The sequence below is a fragment of the Aulonocara sp. 'chitande type north' Nkhata Bay genome, linkage group LG22, assembly GCF_057382095.1.
Source record: "Aulonocara sp. 'chitande type north' Nkhata Bay isolate Kocher_YH1m ecotype deep benthic linkage group LG22, A_spYH_male_GT1.1, whole genome shotgun sequence".
NCBI lineage: Eukaryota > Metazoa > Chordata > Actinopteri > Cichliformes > Cichlidae > Aulonocara > Aulonocara sp. 'chitande type north' Nkhata Bay.
The window spans coordinates 33,106,126-33,133,757 of NC_141364.1; the positions used below are offsets into that span (position 1 = coordinate 33,106,126).

Below are 27,632 nucleotides of genomic sequence, written 5' to 3' on the forward strand. Positions count from 1 at the left end.
GATTCATTTAATTATTTATAGTGTATCTATATGGGCTCAAATTGTGGTCAGAAATATTTTTTACTTGTATATCAAATCAAAGCGCTCCTCCGACAGCCAAACCCATCTGTTCTCTGATTGGTTTCTTAAATTTGTGATTGACATGACGTTGACCAATCAGCTGAAAGGAAGAAAAATTGGGTCAAAATCCGTACTTTTAAGTTGAAAGACACACAGAGCAAGGGAACCTGAGTGCAGAGCTTCACGTAGTTCTTTGCTTTGTATCTGTAATCAGACGTTAACAAAAAACATGAACTTATAGCTTGTGTAAATATTTTTTACAAACACACAAATTCTCATCTATAGATGCACAAACATAAAATTTTCAGATATTTTGGTTTACAGGGTTACAAAGCTCAGTTCACAACTACCCTTTTCATTTACAAGTACAAAATATTTATTTGAGCCCATATATCTATTACGTATATAATCATATCAATTTAACAGTTAAAGAAACAGGAGTAGAAGGTCCATCAGGCTATATGGCTTTAGTTTCCTGTGCAGAACAAAAGAGAAAAAAATTATCACATATTGGTCTGATATATACAATGTAAATATCTATATCTATAGATATAGATATAGATATATATATGTAGGTATATGATGATACCTGCTCTCACTGATGAATACACAAGATCCGGAACATCTGGTTGTTCTGTAACACATAACAGCGGCTTTACATATCTTGCACTACAGATTAGACCAGATCTTAAAAACCTATGGAAATTGAATTTTTCTACATTGCTCATAAAAATAAAAAAAGATTTGGATAGATGGCAAAAGTTGCCGCTTTCTTTTATGGGGCGTGTGAGCCCCGTTCTTTATGGGAGTGGTTACATGATTATCTTAATTCGTATTATCTTATATCTTATTCTCATCTAGACTCTTGGTCTGTTTCACCTTCTTCACTTTGGACCCGAGTTGTCTGTGACAAAAGTAAATTACAAACAGAGAGTTTAAAATTCAAGTTAAATGCATAAAAGGTTGGGCAGAGAAGACTCCACTTCCTTCTTGACTCTTTTGTTGAGAAACAAATATGCGGTGTGATTAAGGCATGGCGGGTCCAGACGAAGGTGTTTTGTCATTGTTTCATCTTTATTCGTACATAACGCCACCACAACACACACCACAAACCTCATGTTTCAACTCGGCGGACATGATTGCGGATGCTGTGCAGGTGCGTCCGCCTTCCCTGCAAGGCACCGCAGACCACGCCTCACTACATACCCACATCGCCTGACTGAGGCCGAGGAGCCATCCAATTGAACCTACTCCCCTAGAACCGCTTCCTACTAAAGATGTAGGTAGGACATCAGCTGGACTCATTGAGGGTTTCATTTGTCACTATTTCTGATAGATCTTCTGGGTGAAACTGGGTGAAAGGATTCCATAATTACAGGGTGTGGAAGATCGTACGGTTACGGTGTAACCTTGGTTCTCTTAGTGAGAGACTATCTCTCCACACCGTTACATATTCCATATGTATGGGGTACGACCCCCCCTTGGCCATTGCGTGTGGATATTTCTTTGAGACACTCCAGCACGCCCGGCTACGCCCCACAGCTCATGTATAAAACAGCTGTGCAGACATGACACCGGTGATAGTTTGATCGGAACGCGTCTCCGAGCGGCCTGATGGGGTAGAGATAGTCTCTCACTAAGAGAACCAAGGTTACACCGTAACCGTACGTTCTCTAGCATATCGAGACTATCTCTCCACACCGTTACATATTCCATATGTACGGGGTAACTCTGTAAGACACCCCGCGAGGAGACAGTGCAACCAAACTGCCGAGAGTGAAGGTGCCGGGAGTCAGTGACAACGCACCAATGGAGACACCACCCTGATCAGAGCTTCGCAATGACTGGCCTGAACTGGTCGTGCAGGATGCAGGACTGCAAGTGATCGGCCGCTCAAGGTCAGCCCGGGAACCGCGAGGCAGACTGCCAGGGAACGCAGCACACCGAGCTGCCAAGTAGCATCCCACTGGTCGCATAGGCCTACGACATGCGGGCAATTCCAGACAGAGAGTCGGCGCTACAGGCTGGAGAACTCACTCGCCACAGCGAGGTCCGACTGGCGTGTAAGCTGGCGAAGCGGGCAACACGCCACGGGAACACAGCCAGCAACCGCAGGCCAAGCTAGGGATGTGACCCGTCCATCCTCAAAGCCGAAGCCGCCCCGAGCTGTTGACAGACAGGGAGGGGGTGGCTGGCAGCCTAGCCTGCATAAGTGGAGGGCTGAGCAAGGCGATGACCCAAAGGTCCACCCCCAGCACTGTCACCACGTGCTTGTCTGCAGACAGCACGTGGTGTCCGCAGACAGCACACCACCAGCAGGGCATAAGTAATCCTCCCGCCCCTGTTAGGGCATGCCGCCCTGCCCAGGGAAGGCCCGAAGGGGCAACTAGGGACCAGTGGGGGGCTAACGTGGAAGGGGCCAAAGGCAACTATTCCCGCCATGCACAGCAGCAACCAACTGCGGGCAGGGGACCAGAAATGCTGAGAGGCAGAGCACTCACTGCCTGCAACTAGGCCAACCAGGCAGCAGCAGCACCTTAGACAGTAGGCGCTGAGGCTACGTGATAGCAACAACCTTGAGGTCCACTCTACTAGATGAGACCTCAAGAAGGGCTCATTCCCACACACGGCATGCTCCAGTCAAGAGCTGAAGGGACCCATCTCGCCCGACACTGTGCCCGGGGACCAGCAGGGGGCAGCCCAGGGACAGGTGGGTAACACTGGAGGAGAGGATGGAAGCTTTTTCAACATCCGCCACCTGACAGTCAACCTCCACAAGCCCAGGCCTCACAGAAGCAGAGCCATGGGAGGGATGCTGTAGGGGGGGCCAGCAGGAAATCAGCAACAGGTGTGGGAAGGGACCCAGCCCATGGCCTGCCTAACTGGTGCCACAGCAGTGGCACCAGTACTTTCAGAAATTAAGCATGGTCTGCCAAGTTCGTGCTGGAAACAAAGGAGTGCATGCAAGCGTCAGCTACTTTAGCCAGCACAGCATGGTCTAGGCTGCCTTGATGTAGTTATTTATTTTTCCTTTTTCACCCAGGCACAGCCACACTGCTTGTGCCTATCGTAAAAGGGCAAAAATGCCATACACAGACATGTTTGGGATGTGTGGGCTGCCATACCTCTGCTACCAAGCAAGGGGGCGGAGCCACACGCTAACCAGGAAGTGCTAACAGGTAGCCAGCACTAGCCGCAACCCGAATTCCCTTTTCACTGTTTATTAGCTCCTGCGTCACAGTGCTGACAGGTAAAAACATATGCTTGGAACTCTGACACATTTCCCCAATGTGGTCGGGCTACGAGTGGAGCACTGTTGGCCGCGTTAACCTACGAGCTGCGGGTGACACGCCAGGCAGGCTAACCAGCTGGAATGCTACTCGCAGGCCAGCTAACGATTAGCTGGCACGAACCGTAGCATAATTCCCCACTGTTTATCCCCCACAGTGTTAAGCAGGCCAACAGCGAACACTTGGAACGCTGTAGCCGTATCCCCTTTGTGTCAACACACATAGCAAGGCACTCACACACTCACACACAACACAAGTGGAGATCAAATGATCACCAGTGTCACGTCTGCACAGCTGTTTTATATGTGAGCTGTGGGGCAAAGCCGGGCCTGCCGGAGTGTCTTAAAGAAATATCCACACGCCACGACCAAGGGGGGTCGTACCCCGTACATATGGAATATGTAACGGTGTGGAGCGATAGTCTCGATATGCTAGAGAACTTGGTTGAAGGGACTATCTGAGGGAGCTAAGTTTCCTCTTAGGTCACAGATTTTATCTTGAAAAATCCTAGAAAGTCATTGCAGCCCTTATCTGAAAAGACAGGTGTACATGGAGTTGGAGGGAGACTATGTTATTTACTGTGTCAAAGAGAACCTTAGGATTTCTTCTTCCTACTGCGAGTAGTTTAAAGAAATAAGTGGCTCTTGCATCTTTCACCATGTTGATCAAAGTAGATAATAGTTCTTTGAAGTGGAGCTTATGAACCTCAAGTTTTGTGGCTTTCAACAGGTGCTCAGTTTTACGGCAAATTCGCCTGAACCTGCAATTAACTTCTGTGAACCAGGGCAGGGATTTAGTAGTGCTGCCTTTCCTGATTTTAAGAGGATCCACTTTATCTAGAATTTTTTGACATTGTGAATTAAAGGAGGCCAAATGCCATTCTATATCATCTGTTTGAAAAAAATTATTATCAAACAATTCCACAGTTTGTTCCACTGCAGTCAGTAATTACATTGACAGAACATCCACATGAACAGAGGACAGTGTGTCTCAATTAAAGGAGAGATCAAATAAAATACATTTATGATCACTAATAAAAAAAAAAGTTAGAGAAGCACTTTCCACCCTTTCTCTGGATATTGTTTTTAGGAATGTCTGGAAGCCATCCCTTAAGGATTATGAAGACTACCGTATTTTTCAGACCATAAGGAGCACCAGATTATAAGGCACATGAAGCAAAACAAAACAAAACAGATAAGTCAAACTTTACTCAATTCATTCTTCTTGCTTCCTCCACCTCCATACCATTAATTCATTATTGTTGAATTCTCTCGCAGCTGCTCTATTCCCATGTTCTACTGCCTGACTGATAGAGTTTGAAATCCACTTTGTAAGCATGTTTCTTAACAGATGCCATTTCGGGGTCCCTATACTAACATAATACGCACAATTCAGTAATATGTTGCCACAGCACGTATTACTCTGGGAGGCTCCTGACTGTGGTAGCTGTAATGCTCTGACAATCCATCAAGATTGCGGATTCGTAGCTTACACAAAGTTGTACTAAAACATTTTTTGACAGATTTTTAAGCGTCGTGTACCAAATAAAATCAGTTTGAGGTCAGTAAGCACAAACAGAATTCATATATAAGACGCACCGGATTAAGGTGCAGCGACGATTTTTGAAAAAATTTAAGGATTTTAAGTACGCCTTAAAGTCCGGAAAATATGGTACTCATATTGTACTCTGTGTAAGGCCCAGGTGGACGATAGATGATAACAAATAAGACTGATTTTTGAGGTTTTTCAGCTGAGTGGACAAGGCTAAGCATCATGCTTTTAAATGAATTAAAAGTCTGTTTGTGTCTTTGGTTTTTTGATAGGCTGGTGTGAAAAATTGCTGCCACACCGCCCCCTCCACCTGGGCTTCGAGGTTTCTGGTAGTTAGAATGACTCGGGGGTGTTGATTCATTTAAACTAACATAATCATCCTGCTGCAACCAGGTTTCTTTACGGCAAAGAAAACACATTTTTGATCAATTATGAAGTCATGTACTAACAGAGACCTGGAAGAGAAAGACCTAATATTTAATAATCCACATTTCACTGTTTTACTCTTTGGTTCATGTGGATACTGTATTGTTCTTTCTTTGTGATTTTTTTATGTTTAAGTTGTTGGTTGGTGGTTTTTAGTTTGTTTTTTGTCTGTTTGGGAGCTGAGACAATCTCTAAGAGGTTGGGTTTGGGGGGGAGGGGGTAATAGGAGGAGAGAAGCTGCAGAGAGGCGTGTAAGACGGCAACTCTGCTTCCTAGTCTCAACTCTGGATAGTCATATTTGGGGGGCTTCAATAAATTAAATTCCCCACCAAACAGGTGACTTGATTTGAACTACAAGCCAGTTTTTGAAGCTGAGGAAAAGAGTGCTAGTACATCCAACTCTGACTGCTGCCTGATCCACCAAATACTTATTACCTACTGTTACAGCCTACCTTTTGTGCTGGACATCTTTCTGAGTCTGACATCAGCATAAGTCACATCTTCAGGGGGAGTAGAGTTGTTACCTCCTGAGCAGAGAGGAAGAAAAACACAGACACATGCTAACCAGACTCAACTACCTGTTAAAATGTTTTCAGGTGGTTTTGCTCTTCCTGTCACGGTCCTGGGTCGGGTCGACCCAGCATTTTGAGTTTCTTATGTTTTGGTTTATTTTTGCATTATGGATTGGTTATTCTCTGGTGATACTGTTTTGATTACAATTATATTCTGATTCTTTAGTTATCTGATGATGATGTTGATGACGATGATGATTATGTCTGGTTTAGGTTTTGTTATCTTGCCCTTATGTTTGGTTTAGGTTGCCTGTGCTTGGTCTTCTCTGCCCGTATGTCCCTCTGTTTGTCCATGACGTCATTATGCCTGTTTACGAGTCTGTCTCTGTCTGGCGTGTGCTTCCTGTCTTATTTTGTAGGTCTGTGTCCTTTGTCAGTGCGTTCAGCTTTGTGCTCTCCCTGTCTCGTCAGTGTAATCAACGTCAGCCGTGTCTCCCAGCTGTTTCCTCTTTGCTCCGTTCACCTCTTGTATTTAGTGTCTGTGTCTTCCCCTACTCGGTGTCGCATCGTTAACGTCTGTTCACCCTCACTTGCTGCGTGTTTAGGATTTCCAGTCCTCCTGCATCTCTGTTTAGAGTTTTGTTTGCTTTTGTGAGTTTTATTTTATCTTGATGTTCTGCTCCAGCAATAAAGCTGCATTTTCTGTCTAATCCTGGCTACATCAATCCATTCCAGACTCTGCTATTGAGCTAGCAGGCTATACCACACAGCGACATGACCGAACAGTGGACTCCGGTAAGCGCAAAGGAGGGGGGCTCTCTATGTATGTGAACAACAGCTGGTGTACCAACACAGTGATAATAGACCGTCACTGTTCACCGGACATTGAATATCTGACTGTTAAATGCAGGCCCATCTACCTACCTAGGGAGTTCACCGTTGTCATAATAACAGCTGTTTACATACCACCAGATGCTAATGCTAACTCTGCGATCGCACTCCTGCATACAAACATCAATAATAAACAGAGCACTTACCCTGACGCTGTACATATCGTAGCAGGGGACTTCAATCACGCAGACTTAAAAAGAGCAATCCCCAAATTCCACCAGCACGTCAAGTGTGCCACTAGGGGTGACAAGATTCTGGACAAAGTTTATTCCAACATCAAAATGGGCTACAGGGCCAGACCTTTGCCACATCTGGGTCAGTCTGACCACTTGTCACTGTTTCTAATCCCTGCATATGCCCCCCTCAAGAAAACTGCTCTTACCATCACAAAGAATATTACCATATGGCCAGAGGGTGCCTCTCAGCAGCTGCAGGACTGTTTTGACAGGACTAACTGGGATATCTTTGAACATCAGGACTTGGAAATGTTCACAGACGGTGTCCTCTGCTATATAAAACACTGCATAGACACTGTTACAGCAGTCAAACGGATCCGGGCTTATCCCAACCAAAAGCCCTGGATGACCCGGGAGGTCAGGCAGCTGCTGAAGGAGAGGAACATTGCGTTCAGGTCTGGCAACAGGGATTACTACACCACAGCCCGATCCAACCTGAAGAGAGGCATCAGAGAGGCAAAGGGGGACTATAGGAGGAGGATCGAGGACCATTTGAAGAGTAATACCAGCCGGCAGGTGTGGCAAGGCATCCAGCACCTAACCAACTATAAGATCAATCTCGGAGCTGCGGACGGTGACCTGGAGCTGGCAGAGGAGCTGAATATCTTCTTTGCCCGCTTTGAGACCAGGGTACCGGAGGTATTGGAGCCACAGCAGCAACACGCCACCCATAGCAGCACCACCCTCACCCTGGAAGAGCACGAGGTGAGGCGCATGCTGCAGGCTGTTAACCCGAGAAAGGCGGCGGGTCCTGATGGTGTGCCAGGTCGAATATTGAGGGATTGTGCAGGACAGCTGGCTGGGATCTTCACCAGGATTTTCAACAAATCCCTCGCACAGGCGACTGTCCCACTCTGCCTGAAGTCCTCCACCATAGTCCCCTTGCCTAAGAAGCCCCACATCACCGGCCTGAATGACTACAGACCGGTGGCACTCACCCCAGTGGTAATGAAATGCTTTGAGAAGCTGGTCTGCAGACACATCACAGCAGCCCTGCCCCGCAGCCTGGATCCACACCAGTTTGCCTACAGAGCAAACCGATCCACGGAAGACGCTGTAGCCACAGCACTCCATGCTGCATTAACTCACCTGGAAGAGCATGGTAGCTATGTGCGGATGCTCTTCGTGGATTACTGCTCAGCTTTTAACACCATCTTTCCACACAAACTGGTGGCCAAGCTACAAGACCTGGGGCTTCCATACAGCACCTGCATGTGGATCAATAGCTTCCTCTCGGGCCGTAGACAGAGAGTCAGAGTTGGCCATCACACATCCTCAGCCCTGAGTCTCAGCACTGGCTCACCCCAGGGCTGTGTGCTCAGTCCACTGCTCTACTCTCTCTACACACACGACTGCACTCCTCGCCACCACAGCAACATCTTTGTGAAATTTGCAGATGACACCACAGTGGTGGGGCTCATTTCCAAGGGAGACGAGTCTACGTACAGAGACGAGGTGGAGCAGCTGACGTCATGGTGTAAGGCCAATAACCTCCTCCTCAACACTTCAAAAACCAAAGAACTCATAATAGACTTCAGAAGGAAAAAGGCAGAGATCCAACCACTATTCATAAATGGGGACTGTGTAGAAAGGGTGGCAAGCTTCCGCTTCCTGGGAGTCAATATAGAGGAGAACCTTTCCTGGAGTGTGAACACCTCCGAGCTGCTGAAAAAGGCCCAACAGAGACTGTACTTCCTGAGAATTCTCAGGAGGAATAACATCACACAGAGACTGCTGGTGTCCTTCTACAGAGCCACCATTGAGAGTGTTCTAACTTACTGCATATGCATCTGGTACACTAGCTGCACAGGGGCTCAGAGGAAAGCACTCCAAGGGATCATTAACACCGTCCAAAAGATCACTGGCTGCCCTCTCCCCACACTGGAAGTTCTACACAACGCCCACTGTTTTAAAAAGGCCCAAAACATCATAAAAGACACCTCACATCCTGGCCACTCCCTGTTCGAACTGTTGCCCTCAGGCAGACGGTACAGGGCAATCAGAGCAAGGACTAATAGACTCAAACACAGCTGTTATCCAACTGCAATAACACATCTGAATACTACAAAAAAATGTCCATCACGCCACTCTTGTGTTAATCTATGCACGGTCTGAAGCATGTGTGTGGGAATGTATGTGAATGTTTTACTGTTATATCTTATTAGTATTTTAAGTATTCTATCTATTTTATTTATTGAATTTTATTGTTTTATTTATATTTTGATATTGCTAGGGATGATGCAATGATCGGGGACCATTCTTAATTTCGTTGTTCTCATGACAATGACAATAAAGTTTCTGATTCTGATTCTGATTCTGAAACCTCGTGTCCTGAGAATCCTGCATTTTGGGTCCACCACTCCTGCCTGCCTGCCACACAGCCGACCATGACACTTCCTGCATTCAGCCAGTATTACCCTGAAAACTAAACTATAAACTGAGTTGAATTTCATGATTTACTTGGGTTCCAGTGGCTCCTTTTAGAACCTTTCAGTAAAACTGATATAACTTTGATCTCATGGAAAACAAATCAGATATCTGTGACTACTTTTATAAACTGTCAGATAGTCAGAACTGACTAGAATGAGTAACATTTAATATTTAAATGTGTCCACTTCTCATGTTCATTCTCCCTGATGTTGCTGTCATTCGGAACTGATACATCTATCACTACAGCAATCTTCTTCTGCTTGTCTACATCCACTATGTCCGGCTGGTTAGCCACCACCATTTTGTCCATCTGTATCTGGAAGTCCCACAGGATCTTACCTCGGTCATTTTCCACCACCCTTGGGGGCGTCTCCCATTTTGACCTCGGGATTCCAGGCCATACTCGGCACAGATGTTTCTGTATACTGTGCCGGCCACTTGGTTATGGCATTCCATGTATGCTTTGCCTGCTAGCATCTTGCACCCTGCTGTTATGTGCTGGATTGTCTGCACCTGGGGTCTTGCCTGGTGTGATAGACCCCAGCCTCTATGGAGCTTGTGCTCAGTGCTTGTTCCTGTGCTGCCATGATTAGTGCCTCTGTGCTGTCTTTCAGTCCAGCTTTGTCCAGCCACTGGTAGGATTCCTGGATATCAGCCACCTCCTCTATCTGCCGGTGGTACATACCGTGCAGGGGCCTGTCCTTCCATGATGGTTCCTCATTCTCCTCTTTCTTGGGTTTCTGCTGCCTAAGGTATTCACTGAGCACGCGGCCAGTTGGGGTCATCTTCCTGATGTACTCGTGGATGTTTGTTGTCTCATCCTGGACTATGATGCTGACACTCACCAGTCCCTGGCCTCCTTCCTTCCACTTAGCATACAGCCTACAGATGCTGGACTTGGGGTGAACCCCTCTATGCATGGTCAGGAGCTTTCTTGTCTCGATGTCAGTGACTTCGATCTCCTCCTTTGGCCAGCTTATTATCCTAGCAGGGTACCTGATCACGGGGAGGGCGTAGGTGTTGATAGCCCGCATCTTGTTCTTACCATTCAGCTGATCTCTCAGGACTTGCCTGACCCTCTGCAGGTACTTCGTAGTTGCAGCTTTCCTAGCGGCCTCATCATGATTCCCATTTGCCCGTCTTGTAAATGATCTCACTGAGGAGGTTCAGGCCTATGCAGAACAGCAGTGGGGAAAGAGCATCTCCTTGGTAGATCCCGCACTTGATGGTCACTGTGCTATGGGCTTGAAGTTGGCCTCTAGTGTTTTACGCCACATCCCCATTGAGAACAGGCTTCCAGATGAAGCCTCTTAGGGTCTTGTTGATCTTATACAGTTCTAGGCATCCAAAGATCCAGGTGTGGGACATTGAGTCATAGGCCTTCTTGTCATCAATCCAGGCAGTGCACAGGTTGGTCAGCCTAGTCTTGCAATCTCTGCTGACTGCTCTGTCTACCATTAACTGGTGTTTTGCACCTCTGGTATTCTTGCCAATCCCTTTTTGTGCTACTCTCATGTATTGACCCATGTGCCCATTGATATAATGCACCTTGAGGCGACTGTTGTTGTGATTTGGCGCTGTGTTCGCGTGGGTTCCCTCCGGGTACTCCGGCTTCCTCCCACCGTCCAAAGACATGCAGCTTGTGGGGAAAGGTTAATTGGATAATCCACTAGGTGTGAATGTGCGAGTGAATGTGAGTGCGAATGGTTGTCCGTCCCTGTGTGTTGGCCCTGCGACAGACTGGCGACCTGTCCAGGGTGTACCCCGCCTCTCGCCCTATGACAGCTGGGATAGGCTCCAGCGCCCCCCGCGACCCTGAAAAGGATAAGCGGAAGCGAATGGATGGATGGATAATAAAAAATAAATAGAAAAATACTAAAGAGCAAAATATTAATAAGATGTAGTAAAAGAAAAAAAGAGATTTCCAGTTAACTGACTAAATATGTATGTATAAATATATGTACACATTAGTGATTAAATAAAGAAAATCTTAAATAGGAATGTGAGGGCGGGGGGCACATGGGATAATGCACAGGAATGAGCAGCAGTACAAAATGTTTTTGTTTTTTTGTGGCAGTTGTTACAGTATTGCACTTTTTTAAAATATAAATATCAATGAAGTGGAATGACCAGCTGCAGGGTAGCTTCTGAGTGTGTCCTGTGGAGTGTGTGTGTGTGTGTTTAAGTGTTGTGGTTGAGGTGTAGTATGGCTTGATGGTAGAAACTGTTTTTAAGTCTTGTAGTCCGAGCAGACAGACTCATGTAACGTCTGCCAGATGGTAACAAGGAGAACAGCTGATGTGCTGGGTGGCTGTGGTCCTTGATGATGCTGTGTGCCTTATCAAGATAAATGTCCTGAATGGCAGGAAGCCTCGTGCCAGTGATGTGCTCTGCTGCCTTCACCACCCTCTGTAGTGATTTACGGCTGCTGGCAGAGCAGCTTCCGTACCAAACTGTAATGCAGCTCGTCAGCAAGCTCTCGATTGCACGCCTGTAGAAATTTGAGGTGATGTTGGCGTTCATGCCAAACTTCCTCAGCCTCCTCAGGAAGTAAAGCCGCTGGCGAGCTTTTCTGATAGCAGTGTCTGTGTGAAGGGTCCAGTCCTCGGTGATGTTGACTCCAAGGAATTTGAAGCTGCTGACCCTTTCGACCTTGACACCTTTGATGTGGATGGGCTGGTGTTCCCTGACTGGTCGTTCCCGGTAGTCCACTATCATTTCTCTAGTTTTGCTGATGTTGAGAGTCAGGTTATTTTCCAGACACCACTCGTAAAGTGCCATCACCTCCTCTCTATAGGCCGTCTCATCGTTGTCTGTGATGAGGCCTATGATGGTTGTGTCATCCGCAAACTTGATGATGATGTTGGACTTGTGTTTAGCAACACAGTCGTGTGTGAGCAGGGAATATAGGAGGGGGCTAAGCACACAACCCTGTGGCGTACCTGTGTTTAGGATGAATGGTGGGGAGGTGTGCTTACCAACTCTCACCACCTGGGGCCTGTTTGTGAGGAAGTTTAGAATCCATCTGCAGATTGGTGTTCCCAGCCCAAGGTCGACGAGCTTCGTGGCAAGTTTTGAGGGGATGATGGTGTTAAATGCCGAGCTGTAGTCGATGAAGAGCATCCTTGCATATGTATTCCCTTTTTCCAGGTGAGTGAGGGTGGTGTGCGTTGCCAGGGCGATGGCATCCTCTGTGGCTCTGTTTGTCCGATAGGCAAACTGAAGAGGGTCCAGTGTGTCAGGGAGGGAGGAGCAGATGTGACCTTTGACCAACCGCTCCAGGCACTTCATGATGACGGATGTCAGTGCAACAGACAGGAGACCACAGATTTTTTGGGAACAGGAATGATGGGGGATGCTTTGAGGGACATGGGGACCACTGACTGCCTCAGGGAGAGGTTGAAGATGTTGGTGAACACCCCTGCCAGCTGGTCGGCACACACTCTGAGAAGCCAGCCTGGGATGCCGTCTGGTCCTGGAGCTTTGTGAGGATTTACCTTTTTAAAGGTCCATCTCACAGCTTCTGTTTTCAGAGTTAGAGTTGCAGCCTCACTGTCCTCCTGAGGGTAGAGGATCTGCTCTCTGTTGTCTGCGTCAAAACGAGCACAGAAGTTGTTAAGCTCATCTGCAAGAGATGCAGTGGGCTGAACACTGCCTGTGTTGTCCTTCTTGTAGTCAGTGATGCAGCGCAGTCCATTCCACAGTCGCCTGGTGTTAAAGCTGTGATAGCTGGACTCCATTTTGTCCCTGTAGTCCTTTCTGGCCTTTTTTATGGACTTTCGGAGGTCGTACCTGGCTGCTTTATATGCATCAACATCCCTGGAGTTAAAGGCAGAGGTCTGCACTTTTAGCTTGGCGCAAACGTCTTTACCCAGGGTTTCTGATTTGGATATATGCGGACAGTGGTTTTTGTGACGGTATCATCCATGCACTTTCCAATATATCCAGTGACAGAGTCTGTGAGTTCATTGATGTTGCCATCAGCTGCATCCACAAATATCTGCCAGTCAGTTGTGTCAAAGCAGTCCTGTAGGACCTCCTCAGCCTCACTGTCCCATTTGTAGATGACCCTGGAAGCTGTTTTTTCCAGTTTTAGTCTTTGTCTGTATGCAGACAGCAGCAGTATGGAACAATGGTCTGCCTTACCAAAAGCTGGGCGGGGGAGGGGTTTGTAGCACTCTTTGAATGGAGTGTAACAGTGGTCCAGTGTTTGATCACCTCTTGTGGGGAAGGAGATGTGCTGATAGTATTTGGGGAGAACCTTCTTCATGTTGGCTCTGTTGAAGTCTTCCAGCACAATAAAGGCAGCTTCTGGATTTTTGTTCTCAAGTCCAATAATGATGTTATACAGTTCGTCCATAGCCGTAGCTTTATCAGCATGTGGGGGAATGTAAACAGCTGAGAGGAGAACTGAGCTGAACTCCCTCGGGAGGTAAAAAGGCCTGACTTTAATGGTCAGTAGCTCGAGGCTCTGAGAGCAGTAACTTTTTAAGATACACACATCTCTAGCCCACAAAGAGTTAACCATAAAGCACGCCCCTCCTCCCCTTTTCTTGCCTGAGTCCTTCGTTCGGTCTCCCCGGTAAACAGTGAATCCATCCAGCATGATGGCACAGTCGGGGACGCTGGGCTCCAGCCATGTCTCTGTGAAGGCCAGAACGCAGCAGTTCCTGATGTTTTGTTGGTGTTTAATCCGTGCACGCAGCTCGTCAAGTTTGTTGTCAAGAGACTGGAGAATCGCAAGCAGGATGCTGGGCAGAGGTGGCTTGCTGTTTCTCTGTCGCGTTCAGCACAAAACTCCGGCGCGTTTCCCCCTCTTTGTTTTCCCTCAACATCGCACGAGTAAACAAAGGATCCCAGGCAGCAGAGCGTCCACGAAGTCGAAACTCACTGTAAAGTCCAAACTGGCTAACGAACGTAGCTCCAAAAGCATTTGTCAGTCATACAGAGTGTATGATCGCACTGTGCGCACAGAAATAGAAAGCAGTACAAAATAAATAATAAAATTTTTGCTGAGATGACTGGGAGCTCTCGTCGGTGCAGCCATCTTACGGCGCAACTGACAGTGTAGCGAGGAATGCTCAGACCTCTACATTGGAGAGACCAAATAGCCACTTCATAAACACACGGCACAACATGGAAGAGCCACCTCCACGGGATAAGACTCAGCAGTCCATCTGCATCTAAAGGTCAAAGGTCAGTCTTTCGAGGATGCCAATGTTCACATTTCGGACAGAGAGGACAGATGGTTTGAAAGAGCAGTGAAAGAAGCATCTATGTCCACTGTGAACGACCATCTTTAAACAGAGGCGGTGGTTTATGACACCAACTGTCTGCCATCTATAATCCAGTTTTGAGTTCCCTCCCCAGACGCCTGAACGCCCACTCACATCCTGGGCCTCCTGATCTCAAGAAAACACATGATAGGGTGGGGCCAAGTTTCATAATGAGCTCTCCCGAAACCTCGGCTGATTGTGACCCACACCCGCTTTCATACCTTGGCTCATGTGATTAGCTAGAGGATCATCAGGGGGTCCTTTGTCTCTCTTTTGGGGGGAAACTCCCACTGGGTTTAAATCTGGGACTCTCCACCATTTGACCCTTAGAACTGAAGAAGCTTCTCGGATGAGAGGTGAAACGTCTTTGAAGCAACAACCCTAACCCATTACCAAACATTTATATGGGTAATTTAGAGTTTCCACTTAACATAACCCCACCAACTCAATATCTTTGGACTGTGGGAGGAAACTGGCGTTCCCGGAGAGAACCCATGCAAAAATGGAGAGAACACGCAATCTCCAAACAGAAAGACGCGAACCTGATGGTAAAATAAAACTTAGGACCTTCTTGCGGTGATGCAACAGTGCTAACCACCATGCAACTGTGCTGCCCCTTCAGTTAATCCAAAATGCTGCAGCAAGAGTACTGGCAGGGACTAGAAAGAGAGAGCAGATTTCTCCTGTATTGGCTTCCCTTCATTGGTTCCCTGTTAGATCCAGAATTGAATTAAAAATCTTACTCCTCACATACAAGGTCTTAAATAATCAGGCCCCATCTTATCTTAATGACCTTGTAGTATCACCCTATTAGAGCACTTCGCTCTCACACTGCAGGCCTACTTGTTGTACCTAGAGTATTTAAAAGTAGAATGGGAGGCAGAGATTACAGTGTTCTATGTTTTTTTATGTGAAGGGTTTCGTAAATTCAGAATCGTGAAATTGTCATTTGAATTAAAGTGTTATCATTATGTTATATTTCAAATGAGAACAATCAATGTTTATAAGAGGACATTCACCAGACTTTAAGTTTTGCCTAAGTCCTACACAGTTCATTCTTCCTGCAAATGTTTTTTAAAGTGACTTTTACTTCTGTCCAGGTTTCTCACCTTTTATTTCCCTGCAGAAGAACAGAACTCCACCCACAACTAGAACCAGGAGAACCACAGAGACGAGACTTGCTACAACTGTGACCAGGAGAGACGGAGGAAGGGAGGGGGAGGCTGGGTGGTGAATGGAAAGAGTAAAAAAAAGAGGAGAGTTTACAGGAGGAGAGGAGGGAGATGGTGTTTGAGGAAGATGAGGATCTGCAGGAGAGATGATGAAGATGATTCAGTCACTTTATTATCAGCTCAGCAGATTAATTCATGGCTTTAAACAGGAAGTGATGTCAGTGATCTGACCTCTGACCCTCAGAAAGCTCTGAGGAGACTTTCCACCGTCATCAGTAGAGCACCAGTAGAGGCCTTCATCAGACTGCTGGATGTTAGTGATGCTGTGCTCTCGTTTAGGACCAACAGAACTTCCTTTGATGGAGAAATAACCCTGAACTGTGCCACCATTCCTTTGTCTGCAGCACAGTGTGACATCACTTCCTGTCCTCACAGGAAGTGCAGGAACCTCAAGGATAAGATGTTTTTCTGACCAATGGAGACAAACAGAGTTAATGAGAGTAGAGTCATATCCAGATGCTGTACCAGCAGATGGAGCAGTGAGTTTGTGTACCAGTTACAGTGATGTTGATCTGATCACTCCTCTGTCCAGAACTGGTTTCACACCAGTAACTTGCAGAGTCTGGCTCGGAGATGTCTGAGAGGATACAGGTGTAACTTTTAAACTCCCCAAAGCCTGCAGCTGCTCCACAGTCCTCAGTAAGTCCTCCTCTGGTCCTCTTCACTGTCCATCCATCAACTATCTGTCCATCATCAACACAAGTCAGATACACTGAAGAAGGTCCACTGAAGAACTGCTGAAGGTTTGGGCTGACAGACAGAGACACTGGAGGACAGACACACACACACACACACACACACACACACACACACACACACACACACACACACACACACACACACACACACACAGAATAAATGTATTTGTGTTCTTGTTGGAGTCTCACTGAATGTTTTCACTTCCACCAACTCACCTGCAGAAACAGTCAGTGCAGACTGCAGCAGCACACACACACCTGTAACAGGAGGACAGAGGTCACTGAGGGTCAGAGGTCACTGAGGGTCAGTGGTGCCTCTGTAAAAATGTATTTAGCTACAGAGAAATGTAGTTTATTAGACAAAAAAAATGTGTTGTGCTTTTAAATTAACACAGTCATTTATCTTTACAGACCGGCATTATAAACATTTGCTGTGTGTTTCATCATTAGCCTTACAGTTTCACTATTAGCTGCAGCCGCTGCCTAATGACAAGACACAATTCCCGTCTGATTTCCTGCACCCAACCAGAAAGTCAGTATGTCAGTTCTCCAGGGCAACTTGTGTTTAACATTCAATTCAATTCAATTCAATTCAATTCAATTTTATTTATATAGCGCCAAATCACAACAAAAGTCGCCTCAAGGCGCTTCATAGATACAGAGAAAAACCCAACAATCATATGACCCCCTATGAGCAGCACTTTGGCGACAGTGGGAAGGAAAAACTCCCTTTTAACAGGAAGAAACCTCCGGCAGAACGAGGCTCAGGGAGGTTCTGCCGGATCATGAAACGGTCACTTTTTAAGAATGTGAAACTTGAATTTGTTCAGATGGCCTCTTTAAAACCCTTCATCCCTTCATCTATCCATCCATCCATCTATCTGTCAGCATGACCTGAATGGGGATAGAACCAAATAAACCCCCACTTTAAACAGCAATTAAATACAACACTAAACAAAAAGCTAAACTGGGAAAACTAAAACTAAAACTGAACACAAGGAATGTGAATACCTGGAACTTGGGACGTGGAAAACGGACGTCCTTACAAATAAGGAAGTAAAAACTGACACAATAAACACACACAGGGGTGACGAGGGAACTGGAAATACATGGGGAACAGCTGATGCAAATAAATATGATGCCACAGGGGAAGCAAAATTAAACACACTGAACATGGAGCAGTAGACTGTCAAAATAAAACAGGAAACATTGAGATGTAGACTGTGACAACACAAGCTTAACACAGGGGTCGAGGGGACACATAAGAGAGAAAAACAGAGACATGATGGACAGGGGAAACGTACATGGAATCACATGAAAGAGAGGGGAGACATGAAATGAAACACTGAGAGGAGAACATGAGAACTTAGTCTGTCAAGCTGACCAGAAGTACACCAGCTGGAGTGACAAATCAAGCCTCGGGTTCACAAAAGAAACAGAGACTATTGATGATAGTGCATGGGAAAATACGAAGCTATGAGACGGCATCGCCTTCTCGTCGGTGTTAGGCAAGTTTCTTTGAAAAGGTAATTAGTTATAGGTACTAATTAGTTCTTTAAAATATAACTGTGTTAGTAACTGACTTACAATATTATAAAAGTAATTAATTACTAAGAAAAGTAATCATTGCATTACTTTGAAATAAATGTTTTACCCTCTGGGGTCCAGGGTATAATAGGCCATTATTATCTACTTTTGATTTTACCTCTGCATTTCCTCTTTAAAAACTATTTATCTCGCCTTGTTTGGTGTCATTATTTTCAGCACAACCTTACATGTCTGAATTTACAGTTATGTTTTCATTTTGACGTACTGTATTAACACAGTTGACCTAAAATCACACAAAAGTAAAAATGTATATTTTTTACTGTAACAACCACAAATATGTTTAACAAATCATTTTCATAACTTGACATAAAAACAGAAATTGTACATTTTAAAAACTTATGCACAAGTTTTGCAAATAACAGTTATTTGCAACTATTTACCTAAAAATGCAGTCATGACATTTTTTAAAACCATTTCAAACTATTTACAGAACAATCATATGCTCTGCATCAAATAAGAGTCACACGAATTATTGTGCCACTCCAGAAAATAACTTCTGTCCAAGATAAGATAAAGAAGAACATCACAAACCTGATAATCTGCAGGCCTGACAGCAGGAGGTGTATCACTCCTCCTGTTTTCCACCTGGATACAGGGTCTACACTGCAGTCTGCCTTTAGTGGCTTTTTGGCAAAACTTTGACATTCACTAGTACCCTCACTGACACACAAAACAAAACAACGACTACGCACAACACACTAACTACACACTCCAAATACACTAAATATCTCAAAAATCGCTGTCTCTCATTCCTTCGCTCGCTCCTTTCTATGCCATCATTCTCTTTCTTTTGCCATCATCACTCCTAAAACTTCCCCCTCTCACTCTTACTCATGGCCATATCATTTTTTGATTGGTCAACATGGTACATTTTTCCACCAATAGAAAATGGGTGGTTTGTCTTTTCTTTTCCCCTTTTTTGAGTGTGAGCAGGGAGTGCTTGCCATGCAATATCCTTAGGCAGTAAACATATTGATAGTATTCAAGAAAAGACATTACTATATATTATTTTCATGACTCTGGTTTTACGTGGCCTATTACGTGCGATTGTTTCGCCCTCCCAGCTCTCGATAAGCATTTTCTTGTTAGTAACAGTAATGGAAATAGTGATTAGTTACATTACTAGTTACTTAAAAATATATCAACGTTGGTAACGGCATTACCTTTAATACTGTTTGTTGGGTCTGCGCTTTCACAGGCCCCGCTGGTTTAGAGACTTATTCCTCATGAAGAAAGCAAGACAATCACCGATCAATTGATTTTACTTGCGCAAGGGAGGCCCCGATCGGTGACTCAGAAAGGCACAATCCAACCACAGACAACCTCGACTCTGGCCTCCGCTTGCTGCCTTTTATTGAAAACAGTTACAATACACACAAGCACCTCCCATTGTAAAATCCCCCTAATGGTCACAAAAGACAAGAAAATGTGTGTGTGTGTGTGTGTGTGTGTGTGTGTGTGTGTGTGTGTGTGTGTGTGTGTGTGTGTGTGTGTGTGTTTGGGGGTGCATTTGTGTGATCTCCTGTGCACAAAAGGGTCATAAAAGCAGGAAGCTTACAATATCTGTGTATGTGTAATCTATCGGGGACTACGATATAGTGGTGGTTCATTCTACTTCTTGTGGATGTATGTGAAGGAATGATTGGAATAACAGTGTTGGAGTCAAATTGTTAAATGTTGTCATTGTGTCACTTAAATTTGTAAGTCTTAGTTCAAGCAGCATGATCAAACACATTCCTTTGTCTCTGACCACCTCTCCAGCCAGCCTGTTGGTGGGGGAGGCTGAAGTGTTTTATTATATGGACATCCTATCTGAAGGTTCTGAGAGACAGCATCCATCCCACTTTGGATGGAGCAGCTCTCATTTCTAGAATCTGGCCAAATATAATAAACCCCCCTATCCAGAGTTGTGACCAGGAAGCAGAGTCGCCACCCCTCCCCAACAAAAACCCATCCCCTTAGAAATTGTCTCAGCTCCCAAAAAGAGAAAAAAAAAACAAAACTAAAAACCAGCAACAAACAACTTAAACGAAAAAAATCACAAAGAAATGGCCTGTATTTACACTCAACAAAAATATAAACGCAACACCTTTGTTACTGCTCCCATTCCCCATGGGATGGACGTAGAGGCCTAAAATTCATTCCAGATACACAATATAACCATCCCTCCCAAACAGTGGTCACAAATCAGTCCAAATGTGTGGTAGTGGGCACATCTGCTATATTGAGATAATCCATCCCACCTCACAGGTGTGCCACATCAGGATGCTGATCTGACATCATGAGTAGTGCACAGGTGTACCTCAGACTGCCCACAACAAAAGGCCACCCTGGAATGTACAGTTTTGTCTCACAGCAAAATGCCACAGATGCCACAAGCAATGAGGGAGCGTGCAATTGGCATGCTGACAGCAGGAATGTCAACCAGATCTGTCGCCCGTGCATTGAATGTTCATTTCTCAACCATAAGCCGTCTCCACAGGCGTTTCAGAGAATATGGCAGCACATCCAACCGGCCTCACAACCGCAGACCTCGTGTAACCACACCAGCCCAGGACCTCCACATCCAGCAGGTTCACCTCCAAGATCGTCTGAGACCAGCCACCCAGACAGCTGCTGGAACAATTGGTTTGCACAACCAAACAATTTCTGCACAAACTGTCAGAAACCGTCTCAGGGACGCTCAACTGCATGCCCGTCGTCCTCATCGGGGTCTTGACCTGACTCCAGCTCGTCGCCGTAACAGACTTGTGTGGGCAAATGCTCACATTCGATGGCGTCTGGCACGTTGGAGAGGTGTGCGCTTCACGGATGAATCATGGTTCACATTGTTCAGGGCAGATGGCAGCTGAGAATGTCCCAGTTCTTGCATGGCCAGCATACTCACCGGACATGTCACCCATTGAGCATGTTCGGGATGTGCTTGACCGGCGTATACGACAGCGTGTACCAGTTCCCACGAATATCCAACAACCTCGCACAGCCATTGAAGTGGAGTGGACCAACATTCCACAGGCCACAATTGACAATCTGATAGACTCCATGCGACGATGTGTTGCACTACATGAGGCAAATGGTGGTCACACCAGATACTGACCGGTTCTGGGTCCCCAGACCCCCAATAGCACAAAAAAACTGCACATTCCAGGGTGGCCTTTTGTTGTGGGCAGTCTGAGGTACACCTGTGCACTACTCATGATGTCAGATCAGCATCCTGATGTGGCACACCTGTGAGGTGGGATGGATTATCTCAATATAGCAGATGTGCCCACTACCACACATTTGGACTGATTTGTGACCACTGTTTGGGAGGGATGGTTATATTGTGTATCTGGAATGAATTTTAGGTCTCTACGTCCATCCCATGGGGAATGGGAGCAGTAACAAAGGTGTTGCGTTTATATTTTTGTTGAGTGTATATAGCGCTTTACTAGTCCTTAAGGACCCCAAAGCGCTTTATAAATCCAGTCATCCACCCATTCACACACAGGTGATGGCAAGCTACATTGTAGCCAGAGAAAGAACAATACAGTATCCACATCTGAACCAAAGAATAAAACAGTGAAATTTGGATTATTAAATATTAGGTCTCTCTCCTCCAAGTCTCTGTTAGTACATGACTTAATAATTGATCAACAAATCGATTCACTCTGCCTTACAGAAACCTGGTTGCAGCAGGATGATTATGTTAGTTTAAATGAATCAACACCCCCGAGTCATTCTAACTACCAGAAACCTCGAAGCACAGGCCGAGGGGGAGGTGTGGCAGCAATTTCTCACACCAGCCTATTAAATAACAAAAGACCAAGACGGACTTTTAATTCATTTGAAAGCCTGATGCTTAGCCTCGTCTCCCCAGCTGTAAACTCAGAAACCAGTCTTACTTGTTATCATCTATCGTCCACCTGGGCCTTACACTGAGTTTCTCTCTGATTTCTCAGACTTTTTATCTAATTTAGTTCTCAGCTCAGATAAAATAATTATTGTGGGTGATTTTAACATCCATGTAGATGCTAAAAATGACAGCCTCAACATGGCATTTAATCTGTTATTAGACTCAATTGGTTTCCCTCAAAATGTAAAAGAACCCACCCACCACTTTAATCACACTCTAGATCTTGTTTTAACATATGCATAGAAACTGAACATTTAACAGTGTTTCCTGAAAACCCTCTCCTGTCTGATCATTTCCTGATAACATTTACATTTACAATAATTGATTACACAGCGGTGGAGAGTAGACTTTATCACAGTAGATGTCTTTCTGAAAGCGCTGTAACTAAGTTTAAGAATATAATCCACCCACTGTTATCATCTTCAATGCTCATAGAGCAGAGCAGCTATCTGAACACTACCCCATCAGAGGTCGATCATCTTGTTAATAATTTTACCTCCTCACTACGTACGACTCTGGATACTGTAGCTCCGGTGAAAACTAAGGCCTCAAATCAGAAGTACCTGACTCCGTGGTATAATTCTCAAAGAGCAGATAACCCGTAAGCTGGAGAGGAAATGGCGTGTCACAAATTTAGAAAATCATCATTTAGCCTGGAGAAATAGTTTGTTGCTTTATAAGAAAGCCCTAGATGGCCGCTAACTTTCTGCTTCTTAATTCAGATCAAACTGAGGTTATTGTACTTGGCCCTGAAAATCTTAGAAATATGGTATCTAAGCAGATTCTTACTCTGGATCCTCCAGTAACACTGTGAGGAACCTTGGAGTCATTTTTGACCAGGACATGTCCTTCAACTCACATATTAAACAAATATGTAAGACTGCTTTCTTCCATTTGTGCAACATCTCTAAAGTTAGAAATATCCTGTCTCAGAGTGACCCTGAAAAACTAGTTCATGCATTTATTACTTGTAGGCTGGACGACTGTAATTCATTATTAATACTGAATCAGTACTGAATTGTACTTTCTACATATTGACAACACACGCCTCACTCGTAGCAATCATGGCATCTAAGTTATTAGCCTTTCTGACAATTTTTGACTAATAAATCATTAAACTGACTTTGAAGAGCTTAATGGATGGTTACCATGACCCCACTCTACAGCCGTACATGCAAAACTTTACAAATTGTTGTGTTCCTCAAAGAAATTATGGCAAGCAATCAAAGATAAAAGCTCCTTGGCAGCTGTAATTATCTATGGAAAAGTAACCCTTCTTCTCAATTTATGATAACAAAAGATACTTTTCTAATAAGTTTAAGGTCTTAATCGCTAGTTTAAAATCCCCAAAAAAGAAAAAAGAAGAAGAAAAAAGATTAAGTGCCTTGAGGCGACTGTTGTTGTGATTTGGCACTATATAAATAAAATTTAATTTAAATATTATCAGAATGTCCTAAAAACTCCCTGAAAAGCCTTTAGTTAATCCAAAATGCTGCAGCAAGAGTAAAGATTACTAAAATATTTATTCATTGTATTGCATTTATTCCTTGCATGAACCCTTTGTATCACCTTGCATTATTGGTGTCTTTAGGGGCTTCTCTCATACATAAAACACAGGTAACTGTTCATATTTGATTTACCTACATGAAGAAATAACCCAAATAACTCCTTTTTTTTGTTACAGCTAGAGTAATACTTACAATGAGAATTACAGTTCTTCAAGAGATGAATTGAATCTCTAGTCAACTGCATTTTACATATCCCTGTACCTCTTTGCTGCAGATGTTAAAATGCAACACCAAAATGTTAGTAAATTCACTTGAATTTTTTCACACTTGACTTGATTGACATTGCAATAGCAAACATTCATTGGAATGTTTAGGCAGTTCATTTGTAATATATGAAAACCATCCGTCTATCCTCTTGCCAGTGTTGTTAACATAGAGCGAGAGGCAGGCTACGCCCTGCTCAGGTCACCAATCTTTTGCAGGGCTAACAGAGGCAGACAAACATTCACTCACACTTTAAACTCTCCAGTTAATCCAACTCCACATCTTTGGACTGTGGGAGGAAGTACCTGAAGATAATATGAAAACTGATGGTGGAATTGAACTCGGGATCTTCTGGCTGTTAGGCAATAGTACTAATCACTGTGCCATAACTTCCCTTCCAGCTGTGAGAGTCAGAGACAGCTTCCCTATACGTCTAATGGAAATGTGTATTTTCTTTAAAAAGTGTTGGATTTCTGCTGAATGAAAGAATGAATGATGGTTGAGTAAAGGAGATGTGAGTTGGACTCACCGATAAGCAGCGAGATAGCCGCAGTCTTCATGTTGTCTGGATCACGACTGATCACGTCTCCAGTCTGAGCAGCAGAGAAATGCCTTAAGCTTCATCACTTCCCCTTTATCACATGCAGTGTTTCACTGGCTGAACACCAAGTCGCCACACTGCTGTGATGATATGCTGCTGTGATTGCTGAGGGCAGGGCATGCTTTAATGACCTGCATCCTGTAGTCATGTCTCTTGCCTGAAATAATCATGTTTACACATGTATATATAATGCACATGTAAGATGTTTCACCATCTTACAATGCTGTGATTGCAGCCATTTCCCAACTCTCTGTGAATAGTACTCATGGCCATTGATCAGTGGTTGTTCATCAATGGTCATGACAATTTGTATTTTAATTATCATAAACTGTCCTCACAGCCCATTGTTCATTTAGTGGCGCTAGTTTCAGTCATGCAAATGTGCTGTTTATAAGGTTTGGGAAACCTGCAGTCAGCGGAGACTGAAGAAGTCACACGATGATGATGAAACACTTCTCACACTGAAAACGCTACCTCCAGATGAACCGAATCAACTTTTTCGAGTTGTCTTACCTGGATGATTGAACATGCATCAAGACACGTTATCATCTCTCCTAACACCTGTTACAGGACATTTCCATCCACCCATTTTTAAACACTTATCCAATTCAGGATTGCACAGGAGGCTAGAGACCTATTTCAAAACTACCATTTATTGCCAAGATTTTAGAGAAGGTTGTGGCCAAGCAACTCACAGTGGTTCTTGATGAACATAAAATTCTTGATAATTTCCAATCTGGTTTTCGTACAGCTCATTTGACCAAAACTGCATTTCTTAGAGTGTCCAGTGATATACTGATGAATTATGATGCTGGCGAGCAGTGTTGGTCAAGTTACTTGAAAAAAGTAATCAGTAACTAATTACTGATTACTTCCCCCAAAAAGTAATCCTGTTACTTTACTGATTACTTATTTTCAAAAGTAATTAATTACTTAGTTACTTAGTTACTTTTTAAAAACACGATTTACAACCTGAATAGGTGATAAAGCGATAGATCTTTCAGCCCAATTCTACTTTTTCTGCATAATCCATCATACAAAATGTAATCAAATGGAACTGTCTCTTTTTAAAACTTTTATAGTTTTATTAATTTTAATCTTTTAACTTTATGCATCAAGCAAAAATTTAATTATATGCAACATTCTCTGACTGGAAGAAATTTGTTTAACATTTAAACCTATTTTCTGCACATTCCAGCACATAAATTTTTTTTTTTTTTTTTGTGTTTACACTCACTCTTTCAAATAGATGCAAGTAAAACACAGCAGAAAATAAATAAAGTCAAAGACTAGCGGTCCTGTTGCTCTATTTTCACCTGTAAAGCAGGAGTTGGGTAGGCGGAGGTATACCCTGGTGCAGGTGTGCCGCAGCGGTCAGTGGAAGGATACGGCAGTTTCTCTGTGAATTTCCCATTACGTCGTAGCGCACTCGGAGCTTGCTTGGAAGTATAGGGGTTTTTTTCGCTCTAAAAAGATGTTTTCTTCCCACGCACAATGCTAATGGACGCTAATGTTTTTGTCACTTTTTATGGATTCAAACTTAAAGTAAGGTCAGTACTTCCACACTTTAAACGCTGCACGCTCATACTCTCTCCCGCACTCGATATGTGATCCACTGTTGATCTGCACACAGCTGTTGTCACGACCGTTGCACTCGCTTACGTCACTGTCATGAGACATTCTCGCAAAAAAATCACGGTTTTAGTAACGCAGTAACACAGCGTTCCTACAGGAAAGTAAAGGTAATCTAATTACCGTTTTTGCAATAGTAATCCCTTACTTTACTCGTTACTTGAAAAAAGTAATCGGATTACAGTAACGCGTTACTGCCCATCTCTGCTGGCGAGTGCACTGCTCTACTGTTGTTGGACCTGACCTCTGCCTTTGATACTGTCGACCATAGACTAAAACACTGGGTGGGTATATCAGGAACTGCCTTGGAGTGCTTAAAATCCTATCTTTGTGAACGATCCTTCTCTGTGGCTACCTCTAAGTTCAGGTCCTCCCTCACTTCTCTTGCCTATGGTGTGCCACAAGGCTCTGTCTTGGGTCCTGTGCTGTTTTTGTCTATTTACTTCTCAGCACTTTTAAGGACATTTCGTATCATTGCTATGCAGATCATATTCAGCTATATATCTCCTTTAGGTCACATAATGTTTCTAAACTTCAAATTTTGCAGAGATGCTTAGATTCTATCAGAGGTTGGATGGCTGATAATTATTTTTAACTTAATACTGAGAAAACTGAAGTCCTCTTTGCTCTTGATAAATTTGTAACTATGGTAGTAAAAAATCTAGGTCCCTTTTGCTAAATCTTATATTAGGAATCTTGGTGTTACATTTGACCCAGCTCTGTCTTTGGATATTCATGTTATATCTCTGGTCCGCTCTTGTTTTTACCCCTTAAGAAACTCTGTGTTTAGCTGTCTATGTAATGCCTCCTTTGAACATCTGCAGGGAGTTCAAAATGCTGCTGCAAGGCTTTTGACGAAGGCTTCCAGGTACTCTCATGTCACTCCCCTGCTGATCCAGCTGCACTTGCTCCCCATTAAATTCAGGCTCCATTTCAAGATTATAATTCTGACCTTCAGGGCTCTGCACGGAATAGATCCAATATACTGTACATCATTGATCTTCTTCATCCTTATATTCCCAGCAGGTCCCTGAGGTCTTCTGAACAGGGCTTTCTGGTTGTCCAGCATACAAGGTTAAAAAGAAAAAAGGTGACAGAGTGATCTCTGTCAGTTCTTTTAAAAAACAGTTAAAAAGCCATCATTTTAGAAACTTTTAGATTTTCTAAAATTAGAAATATCTTGTCTCAGAGTGATGCTGGAAAAACTAGTTCATACATTTATTACTTCCAGGCTGGACGACTGTAATTCATTATTATCAGGAAGTCCTAAAAACTCTCTGAAAAGTCTTCAGTTAATCCAAAATGCTGCAGCAAGAGTCCTGACAGGGACTAGAAAGAGAGAGCATATTTCTCCTGTTTTGGCTTCCCTTCATTGGCTTCCTGTTAAATCCAGAATTAAATTCAAAATCCTGCTCCTCACATACAAGGTCTTAAATAATCAGGCCCCATCTTATCTTAATGACCTTGTAGTACCAGAGCACTTCGCTCTCACTCTGCAGGCCTACTTGTTGTTCCTAGAGTA

At 44.2% G+C, this 27,632-nt stretch overlaps 1 protein-coding gene and 1 pseudogene across 1 annotated transcript; both read right to left on the reverse strand.

Moving 5' to 3' along the window:
* Positions 1 to 408: 408 nt before the first annotated feature.
* LOC147304503 (uncharacterized) lies at positions 409 to 24,455 on the reverse strand. The gene is made up of 8 exons (XM_086279332.1): positions 24,407 to 24,455; positions 16,819 to 16,860; positions 16,398 to 16,670; positions 16,076 to 16,312; positions 15,782 to 15,979; positions 5,780 to 5,854; positions 650 to 694; positions 409 to 535 (listed from the first exon to the last, which is right to left on the reverse strand). Exons 1-8 carry the CDS (start codon positions 24,435 to 24,437, stop codon positions 528 to 530), a joined length of 909 nt encoding a protein of 302 aa, XP_086135458.1. The 5' UTR covers positions 24,438 to 24,455; the 3' UTR covers positions 409 to 527.
* Positions 12,699 to 13,756, reverse strand: LOC147304504 (uncharacterized; annotated as a pseudogene).
* Positions 24,456 to 27,632: the final 3,177 nt, after the last annotated feature.

Bases quoted from the DNA above. Each gene is read 5' to 3' on its own strand.
- LOC147304503 (XM_086279332.1), bottom strand. From the start codon at position 24,437: ATGAAGACTGCGGCTATCTCGCTGCTTATCG. The intron at 16,861-24,406 runs GTGAGTCCAACT...CTCCTGTTACAG, and splicing joins GGCTATCTCGCTGCTTATCG to GTGTGTGTGTGCTGCTGCAG. The intron at 15,980-16,075 runs GTCAGATCACTG...TCTCTCCTGCAG, and splicing joins GAGCTTTCTGAGGGTCAGAG to ATCCTCATCTTCCTCAAACA.